Genomic DNA, 13,847 nt, shown 5'->3' with positions numbered 1-13,847 from the left:
TTTAAAAAGCAACGAGAGTTTATTGTGACCTTTATTCTAGAATATAAGTTCCCTGCTAACAGAGGCCTCTTATCTTTGTATTTCGCTGGGCGAACGCCAGCCAAGCGAAGTACAGAGAAAAGAGGCCTCTGCTAGCAGGGAAGAATATAAGACAATTATAGGACAATTACAGGAGGTGATCAATCGTGAAAATATTCTAGCTAGTTAATGGGATTGACTCGAGACTGATTGAGAGGTTGGTAAGCCTGTGCAGTTACTCTCGTAAAAATAAATTCATCTTCCATTACCTACATCAGCTAAGTGTGGAAATGCAATTTTGACAATATGAAAACATCCATGAGTGTCGAAACAGACAGAAACAAACGTGATTGAGCTTCTCAAACCCTTTAGAGGTCAAACATAAAATCTTTTCAATTCGCTAACAAAAACAACCCCCACAGTGTATGTCTTATTTCTTTGTTATTGTAAAGGCATCATGCAATGAAATAACTATTTTGATAATTAAAATCTGACACAGCAGAGAGTAGAATAGCTTAGGAAGTGTAAACAATAAATACTCCTAAAGAATGTCTACCAACCCCTTCAGTTTTTATTGTTTTAAAAATTGCCATGGTCTATATACCCCTCCCCTCACCAAAAAAAAAAATAATAATAACCACCCACTAATATTCGATTGAAAATGTTCCAGCTATGCCGTGACCGCTACGCACAGTAAACTAATAATTCCTTGGTGTTACGGAGAGCTTTGTTTTTGGTGCCCAATGCCTGTGTACTCTATTTCACTGTCTCGTTTTAAGGTCTTTGTTTCTGGCTTTTGTTCCATTGTGTTTTTGGTGCTGGTGTTCCGTAACACCAAGAAACTACCCATAGTTCCCTCTATCGGAGTCTATAATCTGCTACTTATATTAGGGGGATTTGTTCATTCACGGGTGCTAATTCGAACAATTAAGAGCGTGGCCATGATGTAAATAATTATCCCTCTGACGTGACTTTCGTTGAAATACTTCGGGCTTGAATTTGCCACCCAAAATGCCAACACCGCCAAGTTCGTCCAGCCTTTCACTGTCTCGCTCGCTTATTGACGACAAGATAGGGGTTGACGAGCTAGCTTATTGACGAGATAGGGGTTGACGAGCTAGCTTATTGACGAGATAGGGGTTGACGAGCTAGCTTATTGACGAGATAGGGGTTGACGAGCTAGCTTATTGACGAGATAGGGGTTGACGAGCTAGCTTATTGACAACAAGATAGGGGTTGACGAGCTAGCTTATTGACGAGATAGGGGTTGACGAGCTAGCTTATTGACGAGATAGGGGTTGACGAGCTAGCTTATTGACGAGATAGGGGTTGACGAGCTAGCTTATTGACGAGATAGGGGTTGACGAGCTAGCTTATTGACGAGATAGGGGTTGACGAGCTAGCTTATTGACGAGATAGGGGTTGACGAGCTAGCTTATTGACGAGATAGGGGTTGACGAGCTCGCTTATTGACAAGATAGGGGTTGACGAGCTAGCTTATTGACGAGATAGGGGTTGACGAGCTAGCTTATTGACGAGATAGGGGTTGACGAGCTAGCTTATTGACGAGATAGGGGTTGACGAGCTAGCTTATTGACAACAAGATAGGGGTTGACGAGCTAGCTTATTGACGAGATAGGGGTTGACGAGCTAGCTTATTGACGAGATAGGGGTTGACGAGCTAGCTTATTGACGAGATAGGGGTTGACGAGCTCGCTTATTGACAAGATAGGGGTTGACGAGATAGGGGTTGACGAGCTAGCTTATTGACAACAAGATAGGGGTTGACGAGCTAGCTTATTGACAACAAGATGGGGGTTGACGAGCTAGCTTATTGACGAGATGGGGGTTGACGAGCTAGCTTATTGACGAGATAGGGGTTGACGAGCTAGCTTATTGACGAGATAGGGGTTGACGAGCTAGCTTATTGACGAGATAGGGGTTGACGAGCTCGCTTATTGACAAGATAGGGGTTGACGAGCTAGCTTATTGACGAGATAGGGGTTGACGAGCTAGCTTATTGACGAGATAGGGGTTGACGAGCTAGCTTATTGACGAGATAGGGGTTGACGAGCTAGCTTATTGACAACAAGATAGGGGTTGACGAGCTAGCTTATTGACGAGATAGGGGTTGACGAGCTAGCTTATTGACGAGATAGGGGTTGACGAGCTAGCTTATTGACGAGATAGGGGTTGACGAGCTAGCTTATTGACGAGATAGGGGTTGACGAGCTAGCTTATTGACGAGATAGGGGTTGACGAGCTAGCTTATTGACGAGATAGGGGTTGACGAGCTAGCTTCGCTGCACCTCCCAACATGGTTTACAGTGCCAGTATGTTTGGCTCAGAAATGCTTTGATTTTTTTATGGGGGGGGGGGGGGGGTGGTGGGGGGGATGGGAAGACAGCAATGGCGGCGCTCTTTGAGCGGGGTTTAAGGAATCATGGGGCTAAGGGGCTAAGAAGCTATGGCAGCTTTACTCAGCAGCTTTTACAGTTTACTTAGTGATCCACAATGAAAGACGTAAGCTAGCACATAAGTCTTTATGAGTCACTGATCTTTACAGGATAATTTGGATCATTCTTTGCGCATGCGCAAATGATGATATAGCCCCTTTAAGCGTCTAACACTATAACCATAATTCCCGCCATGGCGAAAATGTGCCCGTTACGATAGCAACCTGCCGTGAAATTATCCCTTTCAAAATCCACCATTGCTTGGCTTGCAAACTCTATCCCGTTACCCCTCACGGCCCCGACGTATACCAGGCTCACGATTTTACAAGTCTGTCCGCTCCCTTCCTTCATGATCTCAATCCGCCGCTTGACCCATTGACAAACATTCTTACTAAGTTTATCACACACTTCCCTGTTGTACTCTGTGACATTTTCAAACTGTATTTTCAATGTCTCGATGATAATATCCCGTATTTGCGCGTTTTCTTTCTCGACTGCGCTCTGTGCTGTGCTGGTGCTCTGAGCTGATGTTTTTCGCGAGGGGGCCGGCGACGTTTCAAGACAACGACCTTGTGGAATGCTGGGAAGGCTGTGCATACTGATCTGGCTGCTTGTTGAAGAACACGAATCGAAATCCACTTCTATGAGATCTTTGTCTTTGCTTGATGCCGAAGGACTTGAAATCCGCCTCGGTTTCCCATGTTTCTCATCAGAGCTTTTCGTGTTGAAGTGAAACTGCGAAAACAGAGAAAGCTTGCGGCTACGTTTTGCCTTCGGGGAATTTTTTCGTGATTTGTCAATAGGGGATAACTGGTTGGCGCTTCCTCCGTTGTACGGTGGGCTACAAGGCGGAGTGACTTGTTCATGCTCAGTTCCTGAATGAAACTGTAGAGGATTCGAATTGCTTCGTTCCCTTGTGTAGTAAGTCTGCCCGTGACAGTCACTCGCCATACGTCCTCGCTATTCTCCCACGATAACAATTAACAGACGTTAAAATGTTGTTGTTGTTGTATTAGCACGCGATCTTTTCTGCTCACTTGAGTACGCGAGTCTGTTTTGTTTTTATAGTCAAGACTTAAGATAACTCCCTTCATTTGTACAGATATCAATCATTCTGTATCTGGTTTCGTAGACTTGAGCGCGCTCCTGAATGCAAACTAAACACAAATTCTTGTGATCACGATCGCATAATGCACACGCGAAACAAGAACCTATACCTCTCACGAGTCCCCAAGCAGAGTAACCTCGAGGCAGTGCAGTTTGGTACAAACTACCGGACTAATTATCACTTAATGGAATTATAAACTCTATAAAAACTTACCGTGAATATCAATTATCTCATTAGTGTACTTGAAGAGAAATTCCAGCTATTTCATAGATACGAAAGGCTACGTCAAAGACCCGCATTTACCAACTATCTGCTTTTGTCTGCGTTTAAAAAATGATAAGTTAGATTCAATTATTTCTATTATAGTATCAAGTTATTCAATGTTTGTTTTCCCTAAAGATTGTAGACGCACAAAAAAGGCCAGTTTATGGTAATTTGTTGTGAGGGGGGAAGAAGAAACGGCGACACATGTTAAAGTATGTTAGGGAAAAACGTAGGGACAAACATATTGGAATTTCATTCAAGATAAATAGCAACCGGCAAACGACAACGGGAGCGCAAACCATGATATGATGTTAAAAACCAAGGCTTTTAGAGGGATTCTTATGAAATAAGAAAAAAAGTAAAAAAACACGGAATTTGTCCATTTCTTTTGACTATTTGAAAAGTAAAGTATTACGCACCGTTTTTTTTATCATGTTATTTGCCGCGGGCCTTTGTGACCTCTTGAAAAAAGTAGATTGTACTGATAGCCTTTACATAAATGAATAATTTCCTGTCAACTCCTCTAGAGTAAGCCGAAATCCTTTGAACTCGGCAAGGAGTTCCCTTGTCTGGCGGTGGTGTTTTGAATCTTAAATGACAGGCGCCGCAACCTCCTTATAGCTGAGGGGAGCTTCACATTCGGAGTCAGTTACACATGAAAAAATTTAAAAAAACATAGCTATGTTATAGTAGGAAAATAGAAATATCACGTTATAAAGGAAACATACATGAAATAAAATGACGCGAAGTCAAATGACATTTTTTTTTTACTCAATTCTTATTTAGAGACAGTTTGTGGGTGGTTTATTTTAAGAACATCCTAATCCGACAATTCTGGACGTAATCTGATTGGCGGATTATCATAGCTAGGTAATCTGTCCAGTCTACTTTTAAAACTTACAGGGGTTAGGAGGTGCGCAAAGAGAAGGCTTTCCGTGGGTAGAGCAAGGGCTGAAGGAACGACGCCTGAAATTCCGCCACGCACGGCAGACTTGCTCACATGTTCGGCGATCGCCGCCGGCATATGTACAAAGAGGGGAGGGGGGGGGGGGGGGCTATTTAGCCAAACAAACCCTGTTCCTTCTACCCTTGGTTTCATTTGGCTGACTAAGAGGGGAGGAGTATCCCGTCGTTTTGTCCACACCTAGTTCGTATATACTTAAATGTGAACTTTAGAAGCACACTAGCATACACACATTGGCACCAGTCGGGCCAAGACGGGACGCTAGCACAGTCTATTACCCGTGCAGTTCGGCAACCATGGACAGCTGTTTCGTCCTTATTAGGACTCGTCAGCATGGCATTTTGTAATAACCAAAGCTGTCGCAATTTTTTATAAGCCCTGTCGTAATTTGTAATAACTTGTGAAACGGTGAAATACTTGAGAGGGCTGTGAACAGGCAAAATTGAAAACAATGGAATAATTTTATCATAGGTATTTTGCATGTCGCCTGAGCTAGTTTTTAATTAAGTTAATTAATTAAGTTAATTTTAATTAAGTTAAGTTTTTAATTAGTTTTTAATTTCTTGCTTCCGTGATTTTTTTCACGCGGAGCGGCCGTGTTCATAAATGTACAGAAACCTTCTCGGTAAAGGCTTTCTTCTTAAACATGCATAAAGTACCGAATAATAAGCCGTTTACATATCTCAACTATCTGAACACAGCACTATCTGAAGTAATTTGTATTATAGTTAATTATTAACTAATGAAACACTTATTATATTTAATAAATATATATATATATGCGTAAGGGGGGGAAGGGGGTCTAATTACCGTAATACCGCACAAAAGTTTCAAAAAATACCGCAATTCCAAAACGGGCAAATCCCGCGCGCGCAGGTCAAATTAACACCGCAATATATTTAACAGTATACCACCGTTGGAAAAGCAAAACCTCGCATGTCTCTTTCTCTTTTACCGCAATCGTACCAAAAAGGCTGATACCACAATACCGCCAACCCCAACGTTCCCCCCCCCCGTAAGTACTGCCCAAAGTAAGGCTACCAGGAGGAGTAAAAAAAAAGATATGGCAGGAGGAAGGGAATTGAATTTTTCTTAAATCACGGTCCTAGGCGAGGGGAGGGGGGGACCGGCTCCAGTGGCCCTCCCCCTGATTCTCTACTTAAACCATGTCGGTATCATTCAAAGGAAAGCGCGCGTAGCGCCTCATTGAACTCTTTCACTTTGCCCTGTGTGTCGCCATGTGTGTTTCTCAGTGTGAACTTTGACTGGTTTTTTGATTGATCAGACGTGCAAGGCCGTGCAACACGTAAGTGGCATCATGGTGGACTTCAGGTAGGAATACTCTCAGGAATTTGATACACATATAATTACCATTAGCACTGCAGTTAGAGCGTTTAACTAACAGTAATTACTTTGAAAAAAACACTCTTTCTTCATCAATTTATTACCTATGATATGATAACAATAATTTCTCAATGAAAGCAGAGATCTTCTTTGAAAGTTACTTTAATTATAACATTTATAATTCAAAATATCAAAAACTCTGATGCCATTTGTGGTGCACTGGTCCAAGGCAAATTTAAAACTATAACTAAGTATTTAAAACTATACTCTCTGCGTTTTAATGGATCGCATTGTTTAAACAAATTTTTTTACTTTAGTGCTTTTCTAATTGTGACAAGGTCGAATAATATACGTTAGTTCGTCTTCTATTTTTACAATACATCAAACTTCAGCAGATACAAAAGGCAAATATTATCAATGAGGAATTTTGTCTCTCTAACCTTACGGAGACAATCTTAAATGGAATAAGAGCATTGGAGATAAAATGTCCTAAAGTATTGAGTTATTTCCAAACGTCAAACCAATTAAATTGCTTAAGAAAGCTCTAGTTCATTCAATGGCATATTGCTTTAAATGCTGTCATTTTATAATATCATCAAATACAAATAATTTCTCAGAAAATATTTAACTTAGCAGTAATTAAGCAGCAATTAACTCTTGAGTTTATAAAAGCCTTCATCCGCCCCCGGCTGTGTTTGAGAATGCAAATTTCAAGTGAAAAGATATTAATTTTGTTGTAGTAGTTATTAGTAGTTGGTATAAGTATAAAAAAAACTATGAGACAAGCTGATGAATACCTAGATGATTAGGGCTGCTGTGTTGAGTCATTGAAATTAATCAACACAAGGTTAAAATAGCTGTGCAAATTTAGGCTTGTAATGCACTTAAGGTAGACCTCAAAAGAGGTGACAGAAGTTTCGGGAATTTATTTACTACTCTGTTTGACTAGTTATGTTTATGTCAATCATATCTCACATCCTCACTAGAAATGTTGAGGTGGTCCAAATGCGCGCTGGACTTAAATATACCAAGTGTATATTGAATACACTTTAAATGACAAAAATAGTAATTCTCCCTACATGACCTAAAATCACAGCCTTATGAGGTTAAGAGAATTGCATGTCAGCTCTGCTAGAAGGGCTCAATGCGTTCCTAATTCACTAAATTGAATGAAATTCCTAAATCTAAGAATACGAATCAAAAACAAGACAAAATTTAAATAAAAAACAATTTTCACAAAGTCACACAGTTTTAATTTAATTTGTATCCACAGGGAGCCCAAGTACAAATCGATTGTCTTAGCTTTTGATGGCGTCATCATTCCTAATCGCTACAGCGCATGCTCAGACTATGAAGCGAAGCATGACTTGCCGAAAGGGTCTGTTAAGGCTGCCATGGAAACAGAGCTTAAAGGTGACACTAGCGGCCCCCAAATCATTAAAACAAATGGGGGAGGGGAGGGTCGAGCTCGGAAGATTAAAATGATAGATGCTTACTGATAACTTAAACAATTCAACTAAATTGGGTTGTAGAGGTAGGTCCTGGGGGGTGGAGAGAGAGGGGGAAGGGGGTAATTAAGTGCCGTCTATTTTTTTAGGTACTAAAAACGGAGGGAGGGGGTGGGGGAGTATGTGGTCAATAAGCGGTGTTGATATGTTGATAAGAATGGCCCACGTTTCCATCTGCGCCTTAGTTTCTAAACCAGCTGCAAGGAGAATTATTAGTCTCCAAAATTTAATTTACTTTATCTAATTGCGAGAATGACTAGAAATAAGCAAGTATGCATGCCTATAGACTTTCTCAAATTCCGTTTGTATGTCGGCTTTTTAGAAGTTGCCTTTTGCTTTGGCTTCGCGCGCCCGTTTTTGTTTTTCTTCGCTTACTGAGGAAAATGCCCGTCGGTTCGCGCGCTCCTACTAGGGAAAATCAAAGAGGGTGACTTTGGGCAGGTCTAGCATTCTTAGCGTAAGCCTAATACTGCGAGCACAAAAATACGCTATCCGGGGCCTCTGATTGATATAAATTGAATGTTAACGACAGAGATTAGAGAAGACGTTCCAGAGGAGGAGATGGCAAGGAGACTTGTTTCCTGCCTGACATCAAACAGCAACAACAACCTGGGGTCAGCGGACGTCCTCCAGCTCATGCGCAGTGCATCTTGTGAACCGTACGCACATACCCATGAGGTCTTGCAGGTTTTGTGGGCTGCGGGGATAAAGTTGGTTCTTGCTGTCAATAACTGGAAGACGGAGAGCGAGAAGAAAACGCTGGATAGTTTACGGGAATACTCCAGCTGGGTCTGTCTGTCCGTATTTCTGTCTGTCCCTCTGTCCGTCCGTCCGTCCGATCGACCGTCCATCTCGCATCTATCTTACATGTGTTCCTTTTGGACGAAAACGCACCGACTGATTTGAGCTGTTTTAAATTTCTATTCAGGTCGTCGAGTCAGCGGTTATCAAACAGCGCATGCCTAGTAGCGACTTCTATGAACACATCAAGCAGCAGCTCGGCATTAGTTCTGATGACGTCATCTATGTGGACTGTGACGACAAGAATGTAGAGGCCGCAAAAAATGCTGGGTTTGTCACTCTCAAAGTAAGATTTATATATACATTTTGCCATTTATTGCTGTATAGCCGTTGAAAAAAAACTATAATATTATCGAAAGACTTTTAATCTTTAGTGTCTGCTTCGTAACATTAGCTCGTATCTGGGGCAGTAGGATAGTTGGAACCCAGAAGCCCTCGCTCATAACAGAGCAGAGCGAAAACCTAAACAATCGGTGGATAGAAATGAATCCCTAGATATTAAAATCACTCCGAAATGTTATCTTATTCTAGAGTAGTAGCAGTTACCGTAAGCTATTCAGTAAAGGTATACAAATCTGCCTCCTTATTTCGATTCGGTGTATAAACAACTTCCACACTGCAACTCCAAGTTCATTCATGTTTTCCTTTTCTCTGGTGTAAAGGTTGATTGTGACGTTCCATCGTTCAAGGAGATCGAAACCGCGTTACAGTTTCCATTGAGAAGTAAGTATAAGAGAATCGGTTTCATTGATCCAGATTTTTCTTAAGGGGGGAAGAGGGGTAATAAGGCGGTCCGGGCATAACTTTGAGACTTATCATTATACATGCTATTCTATAAAAAACAAAGACATGAAATTAAGGTCATTTTTCATAAAAAAAAAAAACGGATGGATATCCAATCCACCTTCTGTATTCGCCAATGCTCCCCTCTCCTGGTTGGGTTCATAGGGCAGGGAGAAATCTACCCTTCTTGTTGTCCATTGCTTACTTGATATAACTTTGTACCAGGCCAGGCAGAAGATCCAGATCTTCCTGGACACCATAACATCAAGCTTAATCTGCTGGCAAAATTCCTGCAGGACGAGCTTAAACTACACCAAGAAGGTGAGACGCTGTTTTGATCAAAGACAGCTGGGTTTACAGCGGGTGTTTCTAATCGGCTGGAATGTATAGACATTATTTTCGGTCGCTGCAGTACGCGCTGCCGTAGCCATTCTTTAAATAAATCTAGCAATAGTTCCCATGCCTAAGAGCGTAACTGACTTTGTCTATCCCTTTACCAGATCCCCCGGCTATTCGACATTTCGATTCGGCACTGGTCAATCCAATATATCACGTGACCTATGGTGGCCAGGAAATGGTTTTAAAAGGTGCCATGGTAAGAATCGCCTCTCGTAAGCAAGTCCTGACATTCTGATCAGGTATCATGTGCTCTTAGATGGACCGCGAGGTCTAGAACTAGAACTGTTTGGGGTTTCCTGTGACATCACAACTCTTATCCATCAATGGAAGTAGCAGGAAAACAACAAACCAAAATGACGCCACAGCACACCACCACAGGAATCCCAATCAAAACGCCAGGAACTAGCCTTATATTTTTGGCTCCCTTTCTGTGACTATTCATTCACAATTTCTTCTTGTTTTGTCGGGACAGTCCATGCTTGCCAGCGAGGGCGTCATCCGACAATACAGGTATAAAAATGCGTGTTTACTCTTGGTTCATTGTTGTTTCGTGCGTGATATTGTTGTCTTGTTTGTACACCCTGTTGCATGGTGCAGTGTGGTGTTGAAAGATGTTGTTGTCTTGTTTGTACATCGTGTAAAATGATGTACCAGGGTGTTGGAAGCTTTTGTTGTTATCCTTGTTGTACACCCTGTTGAATGGTGCAGTCGATAGATGTTGTTGTCTTGTTTGTACACCCTGTTGAATGGTGCAGTTGAAAGATGTTGCTGTCCTTGCTTGTAAATCGTGTAAAATGATGTACCGCGGTGTTAAAAGGTGTTGTTGTTGTCGTCTTTGTTTGTACATCGTGTAAAATGATGTACCGCGGTGTTAAAAGGTGTTGTTGTTGTCGTCTTTGTTTGTACATCGTGTAAAATGATGTACCGCGGTGTTGAAAGGTGTTGTTGTTGTTGTCCTTGTTGTACACCATGCTGCATGTTGTTCCATGGTACTAAATGGTGCTATTAAGATGAAATTTCATTTTTAGAGTCATGAAAGCACTTCAAGATACTGATGTTCCCGTCCCAAAAATATATGGCCTTTGCACCGACAACAGGTAATAAGGACTTTCCTTGGAATGACCAAGTACATGGGCACAGAGAAGACTAGATATAACTATCATTTTGTCATAGCGATCATTATTTTGGGTTCCATGATAACTAAAGATAATAACAATTCATGGCCGTAGCAGGGGTTAGGGCACAGGGGGACACACGTGTCCCCCCCCCCCCCCAATATTTTCAAAAACGATGAGAAAATGACCAGTAGGGCGTGGCCCATTGTTTTCTTGATGTTTCTGCATCGTGCCCCCACCCCCCCCCCCCCTTAACCCCAATAATTCGAGGCTTGCTACGGCTATAACTTATAAGTAAGAGTTTTCTCTTTGACACGATAATTTGACTTTTGCATCTCACTAAGGGGGGACCCTGGAGTTTTTAAGGGGGGCATATAAAAGACTTAAAGCGGTAGGAAATTCTGTGGATTTTAGCTCCCATATACATTTCTTCTAACATTCATGTCCGTGGGACCCCCTGATAGAGCGTGGGACTCTCTCCAGTGGATGGAAACAGGGAGCATGCTCTTTAGTATAGTCTTATTAAATCCTGATGCATTTTGACTTTATGTTGACTCCGTAGCATTCTTGGCTCTCCATTCTTTTTAATGGAATACGTGAAAGGGCGGATCTTTGTGAACCAAAGTCTGCCAGGAATGAAACCTGCAGAACGAAAGGTATGGATAGATCAATAACCTTGGTATGGATAGATCAATAACCTTGGTATGGATAGATCAATAACCTTGGTATGGATAGATCAATAACCTTGCACAGGGCCTTTTTCCTTTTTCCTTTCCTTACCACCATTATCATCATAATCCACGCCACACCACAACTATCAATCATCATCACCATCGTCATCGCTATAATCACAATCAATACCTAGACCATATCATCATCATCATCATTGATGAGCACCACCACTGCCACCATTATCATTTTCACCGTCATATTATTATCATCATCATCGTCGTCGTCATCATCATCATCATTTATCCTTATCAACATCACCCTTATAATCATTAACAACAGCAATAGAAATGAATAAAGTATAGAGATCATATCAATTATTTGGGATTTCATCATTTGGGTTTTTTCCACGATTTATTAAGAAAACGCGGACACAAGCTTGTGTTGTTTTTCTCTCTAAGGCAGTATTCTTGGCAATGACAGACACACTGAACAAGTTACACCAAGTTGATGTTGATGCTGTCGGTCTGGGTGATTTGAGCGAGCGAAGTATGTGGCATATTTATTTAGGGGTGTGGCCCAAGCTTGGGGAAGGGGGTACATCTACTAAACATACTTTTTGGGTTCCTTTTTTTTACTTTAGGAAGGGTCATAAGGGATTGGAAATCCCGGGTTTTTTCGGCTACTTTGTTCCCCAATCCAAACTTTCTGGCCGTTGCCTAAGGCAAATCTCGTTTAATTTTAGTTCGTATTTGAACTAGGACCATGGTTGAAATATTATTTGTTTTCCCGTGATGTTGCTATGTTTAGATAATTTCTATCGTCGGTTTATCGACACCTATGTGCAACAGTACAGAAACGTCAACGACACCCCTATAGAAGATGCAGATCGCCTGATAGAATGGCTTCAACGGGAAGAGAACCAGCCAAATGAGGAGAGCCTGGTACTAGTGCATGGGGACTACAGGTTAGCACGATTAAGCAAGGGCAGCAGGAACAGAGCTTGGCAGGGTATCTAAACGTCCCGGATTTTGCTGGACATTATTTACTGGTCGTACGGAGTTACTGTTCGGATAGCGTGTTATCCGAGAGGTAGCTTTTAAGCTAAAAGAAAATAAGAAAAACAAAACAGACAGGCCGAGCACGTCTAAAACTGCGTTCCGCATGACTAAACAACAACCACAGCTTGAAATTTGGATTTGCTTGCCGATAAAGAGCAATGCTTGCCTGCTCGCCCACCTTCATCAAGTGCTCACATGCTCGAGTTTTTGATTATAGATTGCTCGCAATTCTAAGCCAAAGCCTGATTAGCCTGCTGGTTGGCTGGGAGTCGGAATTCCTGAGCATCGTGGGCAACGACAAACACACATAAGAACCAGCTCGCAGGCTACCTCCAGATTCTCGGAGTTTTTGCTTGTACTCACAAAATACCTTTTTGCCAAACGCGCCTTACTGCTTTTGGTTGTGGGAAGAAGATGCGGGTCCAGATTCCTATCTATAGTGGGTATGAGTTGGTTTATCTCCATGTTATCTTTTCCAACCTAGGATGAACAATATGGTGTTCCATGAGAGCAAACCGGAAGTAGTCGCCATCTTGGATTGGGAATATACAACGCTTGGAGACCAATTTTATGATCTGGGCTACCTGTGTGGACCACCCTATGCATTCCCAAACAGCCGAACCACAAGGCCAGTTCCCCGTAAGTTAGCTCATATAATCCAGAGCAAAAAATGGCAAGTTTTTCCAAAATAAGGTCTGGTTAACTTCAGTAAGCTTGAATTTTTGCATAGAGGTTCCTTATGTTATGTAAACCAACATATCAAAAAGTATTTTTTTCTAATGGATTCGTCTTCGAGATATGAGGCTTGAAGTGCAATTTTCAAATGTTCAAAGTATGAATTCTCCTCGTTTTTAGAAGTCGGGCTCTGATCAGAAATTAAGCCAACTTTGCTCGCTAATATCTAAATTACATATCGTCTAAATTTCTTTAAAATTTGGAATTAAGCTTTTGGTCAGAGGAACCCCTTGTATGCGGAATCTTGAGCTTATATATTGAGAATTGGAAAATTTCATGCCATTTGTTTGTTCTGTCGTAATGTCCTTTTTTATAAGTTAAGAGGCAATGACCTGACCGTGGGCCACGATTCACTAAAAAATACGTCATTAAGGAAAGGAGGAAGAATCCTAAATACATGTTTAAGGCAATCTTGGTCATATTTCAGCCGATTTTTGACTCAATCTCGTTACCAGAGCCCACGTACCTGTGTGCCAGCGGCAAGGGACATCAACTCTGTTCTATCAGGTTGCTATTTTCTTTGGACATGCGCAGTAAAACCGGAACCAACGGATTCTGTTGGTGAAGAACTTGATTATCCCAGAGCCTTGTACCTTGCCGCTGGCACAAAGGTACGTGGGTT

At 41.7% G+C, this 13,847-nt stretch overlaps 2 protein-coding genes and 1 long non-coding RNA gene across 4 annotated transcripts in view; 1 reads left to right on the top strand and 2 right to left on the bottom strand.

The window, feature by feature from the left end:
• Positions 1-2,476: 2,476 nt before the first annotated feature.
• LOC116613066 (dynein light chain Tctex-type 5-B-like) lies at positions 2,477-3,885 on the bottom strand. The gene has a single exon (XM_048734442.1). The coding sequence runs from the start codon at positions 3,423-3,425 to the stop codon at positions 2,634-2,636; it is 792 nt and encodes a 263-aa protein (XP_048590399.1). The 5' UTR covers positions 3,426-3,885; the 3' UTR covers positions 2,477-2,633.
• Positions 3,886-6,005: 2,120 nt separating this feature from the next.
• LOC5505274 (acyl-CoA dehydrogenase family member 10) overlaps positions 6,006-13,847 on the top strand; it is an 11,607-nt gene continuing 3,765 nt past the window's right edge. Inside the window, exons 1-14 of one of the 2 annotated variants that reach the window (XM_032373674.2) lie at positions 6,006-6,142; positions 7,428-7,567; positions 8,195-8,451; positions 8,591-8,749; positions 9,126-9,186; positions 9,472-9,567; positions 9,747-9,841; positions 10,118-10,155; positions 10,674-10,742; positions 11,323-11,416; positions 11,891-11,978; positions 12,240-12,396; positions 12,975-13,129; positions 13,681-13,836. In XM_032373674.2, coding sequence (XP_032229565.1) covers positions 6,129-6,142; positions 7,428-7,567; positions 8,195-8,451; positions 8,591-8,749; positions 9,126-9,186; positions 9,472-9,567; positions 9,747-9,841; positions 10,118-10,155; positions 10,674-10,742; positions 11,323-11,416; positions 11,891-11,978; positions 12,240-12,396; positions 12,975-13,129; positions 13,681-13,790 — 1,533 coding nt within the window. In that variant the 5' untranslated portion in view covers positions 6,006-6,128 and the 3' untranslated portion in view covers positions 13,791-13,836. The remainder of the gene's footprint in view (positions 6,143-7,427; positions 7,568-8,194; positions 8,452-8,590; positions 8,750-9,125; positions 9,187-9,471; positions 9,568-9,746; positions 9,842-10,117; positions 10,156-10,673; positions 10,743-11,322; positions 11,417-11,890; positions 11,979-12,239; positions 12,397-12,974; positions 13,130-13,680; positions 13,837-13,847) is intronic. The other variant, XM_032373673.2, reaches the window with a different exon arrangement.
• Positions 11,155-12,996, bottom strand: LOC116613070. Its single transcript, XR_004294084.2, has 2 exons — positions 12,861-12,996; positions 11,155-11,402 (listed from the first exon to the last, which is right to left on the bottom strand). It is a non-coding gene; the product is annotated as an uncharacterized LOC116613070 (long non-coding RNA).

This window comes from Nematostella vectensis, chromosome 11, assembly GCF_932526225.1.
Source record: "Nematostella vectensis chromosome 11, jaNemVect1.1, whole genome shotgun sequence".
In the NCBI taxonomy this organism is placed as follows: Eukaryota; Metazoa; Cnidaria; class Anthozoa; order Actiniaria; family Edwardsiidae; genus Nematostella; species Nematostella vectensis.
The sequence above is the reverse complement of the archived record's forward strand: the minus strand, read 5'-3'. Positions and strand labels throughout refer to the sequence as shown.

Coding starts and splice junctions, on each gene's coding strand:
- LOC116613066 (XM_048734442.1), bottom strand. CDS start 3,425: ATGGCGAGTGACTGTCACGGGCAGACTTACTACACAAGGGAACGAAGC.